The sequence below is a fragment of the Pelodiscus sinensis genome, chromosome 1 (genome assembly GCF_052426305.1).
Source record: "Pelodiscus sinensis isolate ZL-2025 chromosome 1, ASM5242630v1, whole genome shotgun sequence".
Taxonomy (NCBI): Eukaryota; Metazoa; Chordata; order Testudines; family Trionychidae; genus Pelodiscus; species Pelodiscus sinensis.
Window position 1 is genome coordinate 89,263,406 of NC_143052.1, and position 19,352 is coordinate 89,282,757.

The 19,352-nt window shown below is 45.9% G+C and overlaps 1 protein-coding gene across 4 annotated transcripts in view; it reads left to right on the forward strand.

The window, feature by feature from the left end:
- Positions 1–19,352, forward strand: part of ATF7IP (activating transcription factor 7 interacting protein) — a 170,038-nt gene that overhangs the window by 136,540 nt on the left and 14,146 nt on the right. For 2 of the 4 annotated variants that reach the window (XM_089780759.1, XM_075935194.2), the window contains 2 exons: positions 10,352–10,510; positions 12,855–13,040. In XM_089780759.1, coding sequence (XP_089636885.1) covers positions 10,352–10,510; positions 12,855–13,040 — 345 coding nt within the window. The remainder of the gene's footprint in view (positions 1–10,351; positions 10,511–12,854; positions 13,041–19,352) is intronic. The other 2 variants (XM_075935202.2, XM_014575834.4) reach the window with 1 other exon arrangement.

The following is a 19,352-nucleotide window of genomic DNA, read 5'->3' on the forward strand; positions in this document are numbered from 1 at the left end:
TGACCTATTTACCACTGATAATGAACGGTCAATTAGTTACCAAGATCATGTCATCTCATCAAACCATCCCCTTCATAAACCTATCTACTTTAATCTTGAAGCCAGCTAGATCTTTTGCCCCCACTACTTCCCTTGGATGGCCGTTCCAGAACCTCAATCCTCTCTCTAATGGTTAGAACCCCTCATCTAATCTCAAGTCTAAATTTCTTGCTAGCCAGCTTATATCCATTTGTTCTTGTGTCCACATTGGTATTAAGCTTAAATAATTCCTCTCCCTCCCTGGTATTTATCTCTCTAATATACTTAAAGAGTGCAATCATGTCCCCCCTCAGCCTTCTTTTGGCTGACAGCTTCTGCAACTTTAACTTAAAATAATCCCAGGCCTCCTCCACCTCAAGATCCATAATTTCTTTAGTCCAATCAATTTCCCTAACTAATTTCCGTAATTTATTAAAGTTAGCCCTTTTGAAATCAAAAACTCTAGTCTCAGATTTATTTTTGTGTATCCTTCCATTTAATTTGAACTGAATTAGCTCATGATCACTCGAGCCAAGGTTGTCTCCTACAACCATTTCATCTATGAGGTCCTCGCTACTCACCAAAACCAAATCTAAAATAGCATCCCCCTTTGTTGGTTCAGCAACTACTCGATGAAGGAATTCATCAATCATCACATCTAGGAAAATCCGAGCTCTATTATTATTACTGGCACTTGTTCTCCAGTCTATATCTGGAAATTTGAAATCTCCCATGATTATGCAGTTTCCATGAGTATTTACTTAATTAAAAACATTAAAGAGGTCTCTATCCATATCCAAATAGGATCCTGGTGATCTATAACACACCCCAAGCACTATCCCAGAGAAGGATCTGATAGTTTTCTTCCCCAATGTGATTTTTGCCCAAACAGACTCTGTCTTCTCCATTCCATCACTTTTTATTTCTTTACAATCTACCTCATCTTTGAAATACAATGCGACTCCACCACTTTTAACCTTATTTCTGTCTTTCCTAAATAGCACATACCCTTCAATACCTGTACTCCAGTTATGCCTAGTTTTCCACCGTGTTTCTGTTATTCCTATACAATCTGGTTTCACTTCCTGGACCATTAGCTCTAGTTCCTTCATTTTGTTACCTAGGCTCCTCGCATTGGTGTACAAACATCTTAATTTTTGCTGTTTGGCCTCACTCACAATCTTTAGCCAATTTGGCACGGACGTTGTACCTCCAATATGACCTATTAGACTGGTATCCACCCTAACCTTCCTCATGTACGTTTTCCTACCCCCAGCTATATCCTTTCTTACTTCGTTTTCCTCCCTCTCAGTGTTAAAATCTGGCGTAGAGATTACCTGGACATCTCCCAACCATCTCCCCCAAATTCCTAGTTTAAAGCTCTCTTAATCAGTTGAGCCAGCCTCCATCCTAGAAGTCTATTTCCCTCCCTACTTAGGTGAAGTCCATCCCAAGAGAACAGTCCTCTGGAAGATGGGGCAGCTGCAACAAGACCCCACCTGCTCCAGTGATGCATTCCTTAGCTTTGATGCATACTACAAATGATGAGTCCACAGGAGAACCTAATATTCTCCCTCGAGAGATGTCCATGAGGGGGCTCCACTCTGGTGAAGGTGCATCCCAGCACCTTTGATCAGAGATTTTCTCAGCAGTACCCATCCCCCTGGTCTGTACATGTGCTTTGCCTGCCCAAGAAGCTGTCAGAGTATAAATACCACATGTGCAGTCCAGGCTCCTCAGTTCCTTCTCTGCCATCCCCGGCTGGAGATGGAGTATAGCAGTCACACTACCCACCTCAGCAGCCTTTGAAGTTGCCAAGGATGCCTGCCTGCTTGGCAATGCAGCAACAAACTGCTCTGACTCACATTGAACCAACACTCTCTCCTCATCTTCCCCAGATGCCATCTCCAGTTCACCTCAGCATGACACCACAGTCACACTCTGCTCGCACCAGTTCCACAGTGCAGCTGATTTCAGTCTTCTCCTCTCCAGGGTCTCCTATTCTGAATGGGGATTTTCACCAGGGGCCACAAACACAATACTGCCAGTACCCTGCAACTCTCTTCACTACCTTTCCAGTGGGGAGGAAGATGAGTTGGAGAACAAAGACCTTTCTCTACTCTATTACCCATCTGAGTATAGGGTCCCACGCAGGCAAAATACACGTGCCACACAATACCTGTGGCATGCCCACTCCTGGATGGCACCACCAATACCATTCCCTGGCTGTCTGCTATACTGAGGTAACTGGGAACATTACAGAGCACGACATACTAATTGTCCTGCTACACTGGGCAAATCCATAACCCTCCCCTGCCAACCTTTCAAGTGGATGTGGACTCTTAATTCTGACCCTATACTGGACATACAAACAAGGGATGATTCATCTATGACCACTGGGGCACCCCTTTTACGCCAACAAGCCAAACTGCCCACCACATCTACAGTTGAACTCTTCCACTTTCAGTACCTCTTTAAGAGAGTGGTGGATGACTTCAGTATTGCTTTGGAGGAAAGCTCACAGGTGAAGTAAGTCACTGCTACCTCCGAAATAATGCAGCCATCCTGTAGCCTGCACAAACTATATGGCAGACCCCTGCCTGCATCACACTCACAAGCAAGCATGTGGACTAGAAGTACTTTGTTCCCTCTAAGGACACTGAATTCCTCTACACACATCCTGCTCCCAACTTGCTAGAAGTGGAAGCAGCTAACCAGAAGAACAAACACCACCAACAATTCAAGACCACTTCATCCAACAAAGATAATAAAAGGACAGTGGCATATGGGCAAAAAGTATACTCCTCCTCCTGCTTGCAATTCAGGGTAGCCAATTACGTGGTGCTATTAGCAAAATATGACCACAGAAACAACTCCAAAATACAAACTTTTATGATGACATGCCTCAATACAAGAAACAGCATTTCAGACACTGGTCTCTGAAGGCCAGTTATTATATTCCACACAGCACTCCAAGCTGCACTAGATGTCATGGTCACGGCCGCCAGGTCCATAGCCACAGCAGTCATGCATTGTGTATCCTGGCTTTCATATTCCTTCTTCCCAAGGGAAATCCACACTGCAATAGAGGATCTTCCATTTGATATGCTCTTGGCTGCCAATACCAATAAGGTCCTCCACTCCATGAAGGACTCTCGAGCAACCCTTCAGTTCTTCCACAAACACGTATGCCAAAGAAGAAACAATACGGGTATCAGCCATACCAGCGACAGCGATACCCCTATTACTCACACCACGCACAGCACTGACAATATGATACTCATTGCCAATAACGCCAGAGACCCAAAGACGTTGCCCTCCACTTTCTGGGGTGACCCAACCCGCAGCTTTCCAATAAGCAAATAAGGTATCGGTCAAGAACATTGAAAGCAATCCACTCTCCCCAGTGCTTACAGTGACTAACCCATCCTTCACCTTCTGTTTACAACCACTCTTCCATAACTGGAAATCTATCACTTCAGACCATTGGGTCCTGGAGATCATTCAGTCAGGATAAACCATCCCATTCACATCCCTACCTCCTGACCCACCACCCCCTCCCATCCCTCTTCAGGGACCTTCTCATATGCTATTATTCCGTTCAGAGATGCAACACCTTATCCACCTTGGAGCCATAGAGCCAGTGCCTACTCAGCACAGGTAGAAAGGGTTTTATTCACATTATTTCTTGACAGAAAAGAAAAATGGGGGATGGCAACCCATTCTAGACCTCTGGGATTTGAACAAATATGTACAAAAACAAAAATTCAGGATGCTCCCTTTTTCCACAATAGTCCCAGCACTGGTGCGTGTAGGGAGACTGGTTTTCAGCTCTGGACCTCCAAGATGCAAATTTTCATATTACTATCCACCCACCACATAGATGCTACCTCAGATTTACACTTGAGTATGATCACTATCAATACACTGTCCTTCCCTTTGGTCTTTCTGCAGCACCACGAGTGTTTTCAAAGCTACTGGGTATGGTAACAGCATATTTAAGGAAGCAGGCCCTGATAATCTTCCCATTTCTGGACAATTGTCTGCTGAAGTCTCCAACCCATTTTCACGCTCTTCATGCAACATCGATGACGATGCAGTACTTCCAAAAGTTGGGCCTACAAATAAACTGAGACAAGTCAACATTAACACTTACCCAAAAAACCCACTTCATAGGCAACTTTCTCGACTCCACAACTGGTCAAGCCTCACTGCCACAGGAAAGTTTCAGAGCAATCTGCAGTCTTATACACACCATTAGCATTAACCCACAGGCCACAGCTTGCGACTGCCTCAAGCTATTGAGACGTATGGCAGCCTCCACCTTTGTTGTCCCCAATGCCTGCCTGCACATGAGATGCCTTCAAACCTGACTAGCTTCAGTATACAAATCAAAATGGCACACACTCCTCAAGTACCTCACAAAGCCATCTATAGTCAAAGTCTCACTACTGTAGTGGACCATCCCACTACACATATGCAAAGGGGTTCAATTTCAACAAGAACACTTCACAATCACCATCACAATAGATGCATCCCTCACGGGATAGGAAGCACACACAGGAGAAACCATAATGCAGAGACTATGATCCACTTCCAAAACCACCCTCCATATCAACCTCCTCAAGCTCAGAACTGTACGCTACACCTGCCTCCACTTCCTCCCTGTCATCGGGGGCCACAATCTAAGGATCATGACAGACAGCATAGCATTCGTGTTCTACATGAACAGGCAGGGTGGAGCTCATTCCCACTCCAAGTAGAGGTTATCTAACTCTAGAATTGGTTCCTCAAATACAACATCACTATATCCACCACATACCCACCTAGTGTCCAAAATACCGCTGTGGACACATTCTGTCATTGCTTCCCTGTATAACATGCGCGGGAGTTGGACAATTCTGTCCTACGCACCATTTTCCAATGCTGAGGGTTTCCCTATCTTGATCTATTTACAACAGCCCATAACAAAAGATGCCCAGAGTTCTCTTCCAGAGCAGGCCTGGGATTCCACTCCAGGGGGGATGCCTTTTTGCTCCCATGACCAACATGTTTTTTTGGGTTTTGTTTATTTAAACACCTTCCCACCCATACTCAACTGAGTAAAACAGAAGATCAGAACAGACAATTCACATGTCATCTTAATAGCACTGGCATGGCCCAGGCAACCATGGTGTCCCTTCCTGATGGGAAGGTATCCCGCCATCCCCCTTCCACTCCAGTTCAATTTCCTATCTCAATGCAATGGCCAGATTCTTCATCCCAACATAGTGTCTCCACCTCAGAGCCTGGTTACTCAAGTGGTTCTCTCATGAAGAGCTAGTGTGTTCAGAACCAGTACTCACTGTCCTGAACAGCAGGACTCTTAACTACATGCACTATTTATCTCCAAAAATGGAAGGAGGTATGCTGCTTGGTGCACACAAAAACATACCTCCCCAACCTCTGCACCCCTTCACTCAATCCTTGATTATTTATTGGAACTTGAATCCACAGGCCTCTCTATTAACTCGATCAAGGTTCATCTTGCTCTCATCACCACATTCCACCATAAGGTAGATAATGCCACCATATTTGCACATCCAATCACCAAAAGATTTATGAAGGGCACTTAGGCATTATACCTGAATATCAGACCACCAACACATCCCTGGGACCTACTTCTTGTCCTTAATGCGCGTTATGCCATCTGCTTTGAGCCTTTGGCCACATACTCTGTTACACTTCACCATGAAAACAGCCTTCGTGATTGCAGTCACCTCTGCTAGAAGGATGGGAGAACTCGGTGTTCTCATGGCAGACCCTCCATATACCATCTTCTTTCAAGGTAGTCATGCTTCACACACAGCCTAAATTTCTATCCAGAGTACATTCTTCCTTCCATCTAAATGAACCAATTCACTTACCAACATTCTTCCCGAAACCACACACCAACCATTTTGAGTCTGCCATGCATACACTAGACATACGGAGGGCACTATCTTTCTATCTAAGTAGAAACCATCCAGAAGGACTCCTAAGCTCTATGTCTCCACTGCACCACAACCTCGGGGAAACACCATCTTCAAGCAGAGACTCTCTAAATGGATAACTGACTACATATGCCTGTGCTACCAGCTCAAAGAAGTCCATCCTCCTGACTCCATTAGAGTACATTCTACATGTTCTGTCTCCACATCTACTGCCTTCCTGCACAACGTTCCTTCTCCTTGTCAACATATGCAAGGCAGCTACATGGGCATCAAAGCTCACATTTGTACAACACTATGCCCTGTTACAGGACACTGCAGCTGACGATAGAATGGGCAGAGCTGTTTTGTCTGCAGCCTTCCAGCCTGATATAAAGACCCTACTATCCAAAGGGGCACTGCTTACAGTCACCTGGGTGGAGCACCCATAGGGATATCTCTTGAGGGAGAAGAGAGGATTACTCATCTATTCAGTAACTGACATTCTTAGAGATGAGTGTCCCTGGGGTGCTCCACTACCCACCGTCCTCCCCTCTACTTCGGATATGACGCTTTTCCATTGAAGAGAAGGAACTGAGGAGCCCAGGCCCGTGTGCATGCTCTTTGTACTCGATAGATCATATACTTTGCAACAGTGGAGCCAGGGATCTGCTGGGGACTCCAGCTGATCCCTGGCTCCGCTTGCGCTGCCCTTTTGAAGCACTGCAACAGCACTTCAAAGGGGTTGTGTAGCATTAACGCCTGCGATTAATGCGTTAAAAAAATTAACACATTAATCCTGTCCTGCATTAATCACAGGCATTAATGCAGGTCAATTGACAGCCCTGATAATTACTCTTGAGCCCCAGGGACATATGCGCACACTTCTCTCCCCCGCCCCCAGTAGGAAGCCAGAGTTGCAGCCGCACAGATGAGGTTCGAGCTGCAGCATGGGCGCCTGTCATATGGTTCAATTTATTTTTGATTCAAGGGAAACCAGGACACTCCAGAGAGACTTAACCACTTTCTTATTTATTATGAGCTTTAAGCAGTTAATCTAGTTGTTTAAGTTTTACAAGCCTTAAAAACAATTACTCTACATGCCAGAGGTTTCCAACACCTTGACTAAACTATTCAAGTGTTTATCCTCTCCCTATACAATTTCCTTCTTGTCTTTGATGAGGGTTATGCCATCTGCTGACTTCAGAGGAACCATGCAAAATTTAGATGGTCTGTAGCAGGGGTTCACAACCTTTTCAAACCAAAAAAAAAAAAAAAAAAAAAGCCAAACTACAACTATCTTTTCACACTTTTCTTTGAAGTTTACATCATAACTGGTCAAATCCAGCTTCATGCACGCATTTAGGCTGCCTTCTGTCAATCTTATGGCAGGGGGCTGGGGATGTGAAGGTGCAGGAGTATCCAGATGTGGGGGTAAAAGGGACTGAGGACAGGGAGTTCAGGTATATGATGGGCTCTGGGTTGGGGGGTGGGGTACAGAAGTTTTATGATGCTGCAGCCAGATGGGAGCTGACCCCCAATTGGGGGCTTGTTGGCTAGACTTCACTTTTAAATAAAGTAAAATATGATGTCCAACACAAAAGGTTTCAACATGGTCTTTATCAATGGAAGGGGTGGGGAACCTTTTTTGGGTAAGGGACTGCTGTCTCAAAGAAAAATCAGTCGGGGACCACACAAGTGAGAAGCAAAAACACCAATCCCTCCAGAAATCTCCAACCCTCAGAGATGTGGCCCCCAGCTGAGAGACCTTACTCCCTTGGGTGGGGAGAGGAGAATGGCAGGGAGGGACTGAGGTTCAGGGTCTTAGGCCAGGTTAACTCTTCTGGGGTCCCAGGGTTAGTGGATTTTCTGGGCCTGTGGGGCCAAAAATGGGAGGTCCAGTATGTGGGCCAGAGCTGCCAGTGAGTGGGATAGGGATAGTGGTGCAGAATCTGGGTGGGAGGTAGTGTGCAGGTGCAAGTAGATGTCTGGCCGAGGGGTGGGGGCAGATGCAGGGTGCTGGTGGGTGTTTGACCAGGGGTTTAGATTGTGATCTGGGGCAGGGAATTGCAGTGTAGTCTCTGGGATGGGGTATAGGCTCAAGAGGGGAACAAAGGGTTTGGGTTATGTGGGTTAAGGGGGTAGGAGTTGGGGGACAAAGGGCTGGAGGGAAGGAGGGACTGAGGTGCCAAAGGCAGGCTCTGGCCGGGAAACTTACCAGCGAGACTTGCAGCCCAGCACATTTCTCTGTCAGGAGTCTGCGCTGCGCCCCCCCCCCCCCCCCCCCCACAGGCTGTGTGGCCATGTCCTCTGAGACGAAGACCCTGGTGGGAGGGGGGGGGGGGATTGCTGCTTCGCACGCTGCCTGTTCTTGAAACAGGCAGCTTTCATTGGCCAGAAACTAGCTGTGGGATTGTGCTAGGGGAGGGAGGAGCCATGGGGCACCACTCCTTCCTCCTCTCCTGACTCTCAGTGTGAGGAATGCAAACAGCCCTGCCATAGCTTTTCTGCATGGCATATGGGGGTGGAGCAAGCAGGAGAGTGCTTGGGGGCTCCCTGCTTCCTCCATGGGCCAGATCCAGCCAGCGGAGGTTGTTTTGCCACTGCTGTAGTGCTAATGTGGGCTGCTTGCTGCAGGGTGAGCAAAAAGTGGGGGTGGGGTGGTGGCTGGGCTCAAGCTTCAAAAGAGCCATCTGTGGCTCCCACTCACGAGCTATAGGTGGCCAACCCCCGATCTGTAGAGTGCTTTGAGAGAATCAAATATCATCTTTGGCTTTCACTTTGCTATGTTGAAGATTATTCTTTTGAGCTTGTGGTGCTTGCACTCTTAGGGGACTATGTGTAGGTTGAGCACTGCTCTTACCAATCTCTGGTTTGCCAGCATCCTTTGGCCCGCATAGCTCTTGTAATTCAGACTTTGTGAATGTCTCGTTGGTGGATGATAATATAGTTGATCAGGTGCCGTTGTTTGGTCCATGGGTGCATCCATGTTGTTCTCTCATTTTTACTAGCAGGCAGGTTTTTGTGGTGTCCTCATCAAGTGTGAAGTGTGGAACAAACTATTCTAAGTGCCTTTTAATAGTTAGTGAAGCCCATGGGGGTTTTCAAAAATATATTCTTTCATATCACTATTATTTATTCACACTTTATCAAGAGCCTAGTACTGATTTGTTTTCTGCTACTTAATAGCTTCAGAATTCAGATAGATTTGTTTGTGTGCTGTTGAACTGAATTAATGGCTGCTAGGCTTTCCTCAGTACATGTTTGTGTGTCTTTTTATCTCTAGATTCTATTTTTTTTCCTTGTGGGTTTTTTCCTTTACAGCATCTAGGCAGAGATGTCTTGCCACTTGTTAATATGCTTGTGGACAAAGGAATGCAGTAGAGATGTAATTTATCTGGCTTTTAATAAAGCACTTAAAATATTTCTCTACCTAACTTGAAAAATTATTTTAAGTTACCACAAGCTGGCTGAAGAAATAAGCCATTGCTAAGGTTGCATCCACATATCCCCATCATTGCAGTAGAGCAAAGTAAGCTGCATCTCAGGGCAAGAATATTCATTTTGATAAACAATAGGATAGAATTCAGAGAAGAGCAATATCAATTAATTGTGAGCTGGAGGAAGTGACTTTCACTCAGAAAACAAAACCAAGGCCTGGTCTACACTTAAAAATTACATTGACCTACCTATGTAACTCAAGGCTGTGAAGAATTTGGGCACTGAGCCATTGTAGGTCAGTCTAACTCTCCATGTAGATGTAGCAAGGTTGCCAGAAGAATTCTTCCATCAGTCTTGCTACTCCGTTTTGGAAGTGGCTTAACTATTATTTTAACAGAAAAATTTCTTCCAAGTTATGATATATCTATGCTATAATGCTACAGCAGCATAGCTGCAGTGCCATAGCTGTGCCACTGTAGTGTACATATACCGTAAGTGCTAAGTAAGTTGGGAAGAGAACGTATGTGTCTGCAAAAATTAGAAAGGTGCAATCATCAAAGTAGAACAAAAAATTACCAATGGAGGTGTGCAGAATTATACCTCTGAATAAAGAGATGAAATTAAGTATTGCCTGTGCTGAACATAAAAAATAAGGCCTAATAATTATTGTTGGTCCATGGTCTTTAAAGGGAAATAGTTAAAAGTTTGTTGTTTGAGCCATGATCTGCAGTGTGTTTCCACAGAATAGCAGAATGAAACATTATAAAAAACGATAAATTGTGCTGGGTCCTGTAGAGCATCTTTGTTAGCTTGTTGAATGAAAAGATGGCAAACATGTTGTGGGACAACAGTGGTTTGGGAATGGCAGGGAAAGGGATTAGATGACCCAAAAGCCTTTTCAATCTCTATTTGCTCTTTTCTACAATTTAATTTTGTTTTTGAAGCAGATGCCAAGAAGCAGAATCAGTCGGGTGTGTCTGGAATGGGTTTATCCTCCCAGCCCTTGACTCGCCCACTGCAGCCTTTACAGGCGACTCCTCTGCAGCAGACAGGTGTGCCAACAAGTGGGCCTTCTCAGACCACCATACATGTATTACCTACAGGTAAATTCATTTTGTATATTTCTGTGAATATAGTGAGTGGCTTCTGAAACCTGGTGGTGTTTGGTCTCTTTGTATTAACTTTTTTTAGATTAATATATTGACTCTGTTTTTTAGCAGGTTTTTCATTTTTTAGTTCCAGCCAAATCTTCCTGACCTCTTTGGGTTCTGCCAAAGTTGTAGAAATTAAAATGTTTTAATCAGAGAAATGTAGATGAGTCAGGCCAGAAGGGTCCAGATGACAGAATAAGTTACTGGCCTATGGATGGTACATCCTTCTGAGAACTCTAGCAGGATAATATAACTCTACGAGGATAATATAGCTCCTTGCAATCCAAAGAAGAAACATGGTCCACTTTATAGGGCAGTATTTGCAGTGTTTCTGGCTACTCGAGAGCTGGAGGGACCACTGAAGTGCCGGATGGAGGGGTTTTTCAGGCACCGGTAACCTGCACCACATTTGGGGGTTGAATTCCTGAAGGGGCTGCAATAACACTACTTACCACTAGTGCCTCACTGGTTCTTGGGCAGCATTGGTAGCTAAGCTGCTGTGGAAATTCCTTTGCTTGTTACAGCAGCTGCTCCTGCCAGAAGGGGGAGGAGTGGTTGGGTCTGAGGCACTGAGTAGCTGCTCCAGATCTCGGTGGTTTTAAACTGCCTCCTGCGCCTTGGCAGGGTCTGCGCGGAACTCGGATGGAGCTCTAACCCCCTCTCAGGGTATGCCGGCGCTCTGCCCTTTCCCTCCCCACCACATGCACACACCCCTGGGGCATGCCCCCTGTGCACTGCCACTCTCTCTCCCGTTTGCCCCTCCCCATCCTGCTGGGGAAGCGGCAGAGTCTGGTCTGGCAGGGAAGGTCGGGGTTTCCTTCCCTCCTCCCCCCCACACACACACAATACCCCCCCGCCCTGCCAGCAGGAAGCCTGACTTGATGCTGCTGTTGTGTTGGGATCCCTGCTGCATGGAGAGAGAGGGACTGAGCTCCCTCTCCCGGCCCCTGTGCGGGGGGAATGACAGCATGCTCCTTGGAGGCTTTCCCTGCTGCAGCAGGGTGCCAAGCCAGGTAAGCATCACCTTCATGCCCAGACCCCAAACCCAAATCTCCCTCACTCACCCTCCCCTCCCCCCAGGACCCTGCATTCCCAGGTTGCTCTGGCAGCCTTCCCCAAGTCCCCTCTTGTTCCCTCCCTCCTGGCCAGGACATTGCAGATTATCTTTGCAATTTATACACAAACCTCATGAAGTATTTTCCAACCATAAATGACAACAGTAACTGGATTTGAAATCCATTAAGTATAACAGAAAAGCCAGTTGGATTTTCTGCATAAGATTATGAAAACCTAATCAAAATCACTTCAGACAGCCAATTAATACAAAAATTTAAAGAAGTTTCATTTTGGGGCAGCTTATGTCAAGAATATTCAGCTTTATCAAGACGTGCAATTTGTCAGTTGTTACCCTTTACCAGCACATACTTGTGCAACACTGGCTTCTCGAATTACACAGCAACAAAAACGAAATCGACTGAATGCCATGCCAGATATGCAAGTCCAACTTTCCAATATTAAACCAAATATAAAAAGAATTTGCCAAGAAAAGAAGAAGAAATACTGCACTGAAAACTGCCAATATAATGCATATTTTTTAGCTTTATTTTTTGTACACATTAAATGTGATTTTTGTTTTTAAATATGTGCAATTAAACTAAATGTTGATCTCATTACCTTGTTTAGCATTTGTTTATTATTATCCTTACTTATTTGTGGTCTACTTTTTCAGCTTCACATATAAGACTGCAATTAGGGGTTCCATGAAATTCTTTCAAGTTTAAAAGGGTTCCGGGGCCAAATAAAACTGGGAAATACTGCTCTAATGAAATCTGCTCTGTCGCCCACTATTTACTATTAATGTTGAAGCATACTTACCACCCAGGCTTTTTTGTATTTTCCTTACAGTTAGGATACAATTTACTTTTTGCAGAGGAGATTTAGTAATAGTAAAACGTATGTGGTTTTGAACATTTAAGACGTGTTAAGTAAGAATTTACTCTTTAACAGTGGCCTGTCTCTCTTGGATATTATATATTTGTCTTCTGTTTATGTAAAATTTGTATATATTTTGGCATTTCTACGTTATATGAAATTAACACAAATACTTCAGGTTTTCTCTGACAACATTCCTCAATATTCTCCTTAACATCTTTAAAATAGATGCATTTAGTTTAGCACTTCATAGAGACTTTTTTTATTTTTCACAGCTCACATGGATCAAGATACTTCCATTTTGAATGAGGAACTCAGTTTTAATTATTTTGACTCCAGTTGGTTATTCTTTTTATTCTTCCAGCTCAGACAACAGTGAATGTAACGCATCGTCCAGTAACTCAAGGTGCTGCTAAGCTCCCCATACCAAGAACTCCTACTAACCACCAAGTGGTCTATACTACCCTTCCTGCTCCACCAGCTCAGAATCCAGTGAGAGGTGCTGTCATGCAGAGCCCTGGTTTAAGGCAAATCAGCCCACAAGGTGGAGGTGAGAGATCCTTCTTCACATGTGTCCTGGTACTGTGGAGGTTAATATTATCGTAATGCTCATTTAATGTCCAGTTGCCTCACAATACCATGAAGAGTTGTGGGGTGAAGTCTCAGCTTATCTCATGAGAAAAGGAATCTGCAGTCATCTGTGTTTAGATAATGAGTTCATTTGCAGAAAGATTCTGAGCCATAGTCAGTCTGAGAAATCAACTTCAAATTAATCAGAAAACATCAGTAAACTCTTATCTTGAGCTTCTAGAGAACACATCCTCCTGCATGTACGTAACAGCATCAGTGTTCCCCGTGAGCTGTGTGCTTGAGCGGCCATTCAGGAGAGATTCAGGTGCTGCCCAGCTGATTAGCAGAACTCTCACAGCTGCCCACAGCCGGCAGCATGTGTTTCTATTGGTGTACATCTGCACATGCCTTGGTGCACATAACAAACATTATTCTGCACATAGATGGAAAAAATTAGAGGGAACATTGTTCAGCATGCCAGACTTCAGCTGTTTTTTGTAGCAAAGGTGAAGCCTATATATTAGCCAGGTATGCTCACTTGAATATGAAATCCACATGCCCCCAGAAATCCTGTCGTCATTAAACAGGTGGAAAGAACCTCTAAATATGTGCAAGGGAGAACCTCTCTCTCCATTATCACCATCAAAGACACTGACAGACACCTCCGCACTGGAATGGGGAGACCACTTAGACATTCAGATACAGAGCATGTGGATTTCTTGAGCCCAGCTTCACGTAAATGTTTTTGAGTCCAGGGCCATTTGTTGGGTGTGCACAGAAACATCACATCCATGTATTATATACACCCGTGGTCACCAACCAGTAGCTCGTGAGCTACCGGTAGATCTCAGGGGCTCTAAGAGTAGCTCTTGAGCCCTCTCTGAACTGCGCACTTGCGTAGCACATTTACATTAGATTTCCTCATTTGAGGAGCAGCTACTCACCGAGCAACAACACAGGTGAGTAGCTGCGAGGAATGGTGGGAGCTGGGAGGTCGGGAGGGCTGAAACACCCCAGCCAGCTGACAGTGGCTTTCAGCTGAAAGAGGCTGCCCCGCATTCCAGCTGATCGGCGGCTTCTCCTCTGCGCCTGCCCACATGGAGTTTGGTGCACCCTGGCTGAGTGCCATGGCCAGCTGGCCGGGCAGCCACTTCTCTTCCCTCCAGCCCGGCTGCTCTGCACTCAGCCCAGGGAGGCTGCGTCTAGCTCCCGCTGTTATACCCCATGATACCCTTGCTTAGTATCCCAACATTGCCCAGCCTGGAGCCCCTCCCCGAGCCAGTGTCCCCTTCTCCACCTCCTCCTGCATCCAGATTTCCTCCCAGAGCTTGCACCTCTCACCCCTTCCCACACCCAAATCCCTCATTCCCACCCCAGAGACTACACATCCTGTCTCAACACAGCAAGGGTCCAGCTAGACTGCAGGAGTTTTTCAGGATTCTGGAGATATCCCAGAAAACTCTTGTGCATCCAGGGTTGCATTTGTTCTTCCGCTTTTTTAGTGGAAGAGCAAACAGGCTCTTTTGGTCTCCCCTATATTCCTCTTTCCACAAGGAATAAGGTGGCTTCCAAAAGAAGGGTTTTTTTTCTGACATTTGGTCCAGTCTAGACTGGCCAAATGTTAGAAAAACCTCTTCCTACAAAAGAATTTTTTTTTAAAGCAGCAGTATAAGGATTGGGGATAGCAAATGGAGAGGAGGAGAATAGAGAGAGCGGGGCTTCAAGGAAGAGGCGGGGCTTCAAGGAAGGGGCGGGGTGGTAGATCTTGGCTTGGTCTCATTTAAAAAGTGATCTTGGGTGTAAAAAGGTTGGAGACCACTGATATACACAAACACAGCAGAGCAAACTCCACTCCTCTGCCAAGGAAACTATACACCTATGGAACTACTGTATCCATCACACAGTTGCTCCAATATTAGTACACTTACCAGTGTTTCGGCATGTGCTCGTGCATAACTTCAGCAGACAGCTTGCAAGTTGCCCTGGGTAGTCAGTAAAGAATACTATTATTCAAGACTTATTTCTCAGGTAGGATCATCCAACCATAGAACTTGTTGCTTCCAAGGAAAAAAGAAGGATGAAAAACTCATTCTCAGAGTATGAGAGTTGGGGATCTTGGTCCAGTACATTTCTGATCCCCTAGTCCCCAGGCTGAACATATACTTCCTCTCCAATTCCACTGACCCTGAGCGTGTCCAGGAAAAATTCATCCAAGGTGACAATAATAGCTCCAGAACCGTTCTGGTTCCCAGATATCTCAAAGAAATTGACAGATTCTCTATCCAGATTTACATTCCCCGTACCTCATAACATAGTTAACACTCAAGTTTGTTTCTACTCCTCCTTCCCACCCGCCTTCCCCCGCCCTCTTCAGAGACCCCTCTCACAAGCAGCTGGTGCAATCATTCCTTCAGCTGGGAACAATGGAAGAGGCTCCACAAGAGTTTAGGGGCCCAGATTTCTTCTTCTTCTACTACTACTACTTCCTTAAAGGTGGACTGTGACCCATCCTTGACCTCTAAGGCCTCAACCAATATTTGAAAAAGCTCTGATGTTGGATGGGCTCTCTGGCTGCCATTATCTGGCATCCCAGGTCTCTGGACCTGGACAACTGGTACACTGCTCTTGACTTAAAGGATGCATACTTCCACGTGTCCATAATCCTGTCCCACAGAAGGTTTCTCCATTTCATGCTGGGCTCATCCCACTACCAGTTTGCGATTCTGCTGTTTGGCCTGTCAGCAGCACCCAGGGTGTTCACAAAGTGTATGGTGGTCATGGCAGCATTCCTTCGCCACAGGGGCCTCTAGGTTTATCCATATCTGGACAATTGGCTAATCAAGGGTCCTTCAAGTGACCACGTGGCGAGACATGAGGCCTCATAAACTAAATGTTTGTACATCTGGGCTTGGTGCTCAGTGTAGAGAAATCCATTCTGACTCCGTCTCAGAAGATAGAGTTTATAAGGGCGCACAAAGACTCAGCTGCTGCCCAAGGCATTGCTATCTCATGCTTGGTTTATCAACATTAGCAAGCTAATTCACAGCCTGCTAGCATTCCCAACCAGCACAGCCAGAATTTGCTTAGGCTGCTGGAGAACATGTTAGCTTGCACTTGCAGCTTGCCAGACTGTGCCCGCTATAGACGTGATTAGCCTGAGTGTCCAAACCTAGCCATCACCCCTGTGTAACCACCTTGCCATCATTGGTCTTCGACTCTTTCCAGTTGTGGTTAGACCATCGCACCCTGTGTGCTAGGATCCGTGTCTGCATGCCTCGTCCTTCATTGATATTGCTCACAGACGCCTATGACCTGGGTTGAGGAGCCCATGAGGGTGATCTGAAAACAGAGTCCATGGTCACCAGCAGAAAGTCCCCTAAATATCAACATCAAAGAGCTGAGGGCAGTGCATTTAGCCTGTAAAACCTTCAGCGAGAAACTCCACGACAGGTGTGTTTTGGTTCAGGCCTCCAATACCATAGCGATGTTTTATATAAACAAACAGGATGATGCTCATTCCTCTCCTATAGTTTGATCGCCTCTCACCATATGGGAGTTCTGTATCCACAACAAAATGCACATGATGTCGCCTCCTATCTGTCAGGGGTCCAAAATGTTTTAACAGACAGCATCAGCCGGATTTTTCATTGCCATGATTGGTCCCTTCAGCCGGATATAGCAGATTGGAGTCTTGTGGTGGGAAATTCCACGACTGGACCTGTTCGCTATGTGACAGAACAAGAATATCCTGCCTCTTGCTCCTATCTCAACCTCTGTTAGGGTTCATTAGCAAATGCCTTTCTTATTCACTGGAGTCCTGGCCCCCTGCGTGCATTCACCCCCATCTTCCTAATTCACACGGAGCTGCTCAAGATACAGCAAGGCACAGCAGAGGTAATCCTAATAGCACCGGAGTGGCCCAGGCAGCACTCATAGAATCATAGAGCTGGAAGAGACCTCAGAAGGTCATCAAGTCCAGCTCCCTGCTCTAGGCAGGACCAATCCCAACTAAATCAACCCGGCCAGGGCTTTGTCAAGCTGAGACTTAAACACCTCTAGGGATGGAGACTCCACTACTTCCCTAGGTGTAACCCATTTCAGTGCTTCACTACCCTCCTAGTGAAATAGTTTTTCCTAATATCCAACCTGGGCCTCTCCCACCACAACTTGAGACCATTGCTCCTTGTTCTGCCATCTGTCACTACTGAGAACAGCCTCTCTCCATCCTCAACCAGTTCAGCACTGGTACACAATGTTGCTGAACATGTCAGTGGACACATGCCCCCCTCCCCCCCCCCCATTGGTTCCAGACTTACTCTCTCAGAGTCCAGGATCCCAATCTCCAGGCCCTCCACCTCACAGCCTAGAGGCTCCATGTTTAAATTCAGTGGAGCTGGCATGCACCAAGGATGTCAAAAATGTCCTCAGCAGAAAGCCTTCCATGTGTGCCACTTGCCTTGCAAAGTGGAAGAGGTTCTCTATCTACTCCCTGTAAAAGAACGTTTAGTCCTTGCAGGTGCTGATTCCCCTAATTTTGGACTACTTCCTGTATCTAAAATAACGGGAACTAGCCATAGCTGCTTTGTGAGTGCATTTGGCAGCAATCTCTGTATCCTGGGTCAGGGAGCCGGTCAGTGTTTGTAAATGGGTTGGGTGTTTCCTTAAAGCTCTTGACAAGTTATATCCACACAAGAGGGACCCGGTGCCACAGTGGGACTTTAACCTAGTACTACCAATGTTGATGGGGCCACCCTTTGAACTGCTGGTGACATGTTCTCTGTTGTACGTGTCTGTGAAAGTAGCTTTCCTGGTAGCTGTCACTTCGGTGAGAATGGTCACTGGGCTCAAGTCCTTAATGTCTTAACCACTCTATATGCTAATCTTTAAGAATAAAGTATAGCTCAGACTGCATCCAGCATTCTTGCCAAAGGTGGTTTCCAAGTTCCATATTTCCCAGGACGTGTTTTAGCCATTTTTTGCCCAAAACCTTATCCCTCCCCAAGGGACCTCTTCTTACACACCTTGGACATTAGGTGGGCACTGGCCTTTTACATAGAGTGCATTAAACTCTTCAGGAGATCTTTGTTGCAGTGGCAGGTACCTCCCAGAGGATCTCCTCGTGGATCACTTCTTGTTTCCATTCCTGCTACAACCTGGTAAAGGCCTTATTCCCTCCACTCTGTGCCCATTCAACCCAGGCGCAGGCCTCATCAACAGTGTTCCTTGTTCATGTCCCTATCCAAGACATTTGTAGAGTGGCTACATGGTCTTTGGTTCATATTTTCACTTTGCATTATGCAATTCAGCAGCATGCAAGGGATGACACTGCATTTGGGAGACCTTTCAAGGACTTAGCTGCAGTAGACATAAAAGTGTGAAATACATATGAATACAATTAGTTGTTACTGACCTTACAGTAACTGTGGTTCTTCAAGATGCTGTCAATATACATTCCCTAACCTGGCCTCCTTCCCTGCTCTTGTGGAGCACCTGAATTCTATGTTGGTGAGGAACTGAGGAGTGAATAAGTGTGCTGGGGGCACAAGGAAACTCAGGGTGCAGGTGAAGCCCCCGACAGGTAATTGTGACGGGCCGGGTCTGGGCACTGCTGAGGGCATCCGCTCAGGGCGAATTGCTCAAAACAAGGGCTCTTTAGAGCCCCAGATCGGAGACCTTCCCAAACAAATCACAAACCGGTCACACCGAGCAAAACCCCTCAGACACCCCAGCTCTCCCTGTGCCACAATCAGCCCTGGGCCTAACACACAGGTGAGGGGTTATAGAACCGAATCTCACCTACCTCAAACAGGTATTTTTGGTTCCAAAGAACCAGCCACAAATCCCTGGTCAATTTACACTTTGGATCTTACCCACAAGATCACACTGAGCCAGTCCTTTTGAATCTAAAATCTTAAGGTTTATTAATAAAAGAAAGAAAAGCAGCGGAGTAAGATTAAGGAAAATCTTAGCAGAAATGTTATAAACTGCTATCTTAAAAGTCTGGTGAACATCCTATGTCAGGATGGGCTAACGATTCTTCTTCGAGTGGTCCCCATGGGTGCTCCACTTTGGGTGCTGGTGCGTCCTCGTGCCGGCGAGTGGCGACTTTTCTAGCAGTTTCTGCAGTGCCACACAGTCGCTATGGTGCCCTCTAGTGTCGCTGGAATTGTTGAGCGCGTGCGCGGCTCCTCAATTCCTTCTCTACCATCCTCGGCAGCAGACGGAGCCGACCGTTCTCCTTACTTCTGTTAAATAGTTAAATACCCCGTTTTAATCCCTAGTTACCTCATTA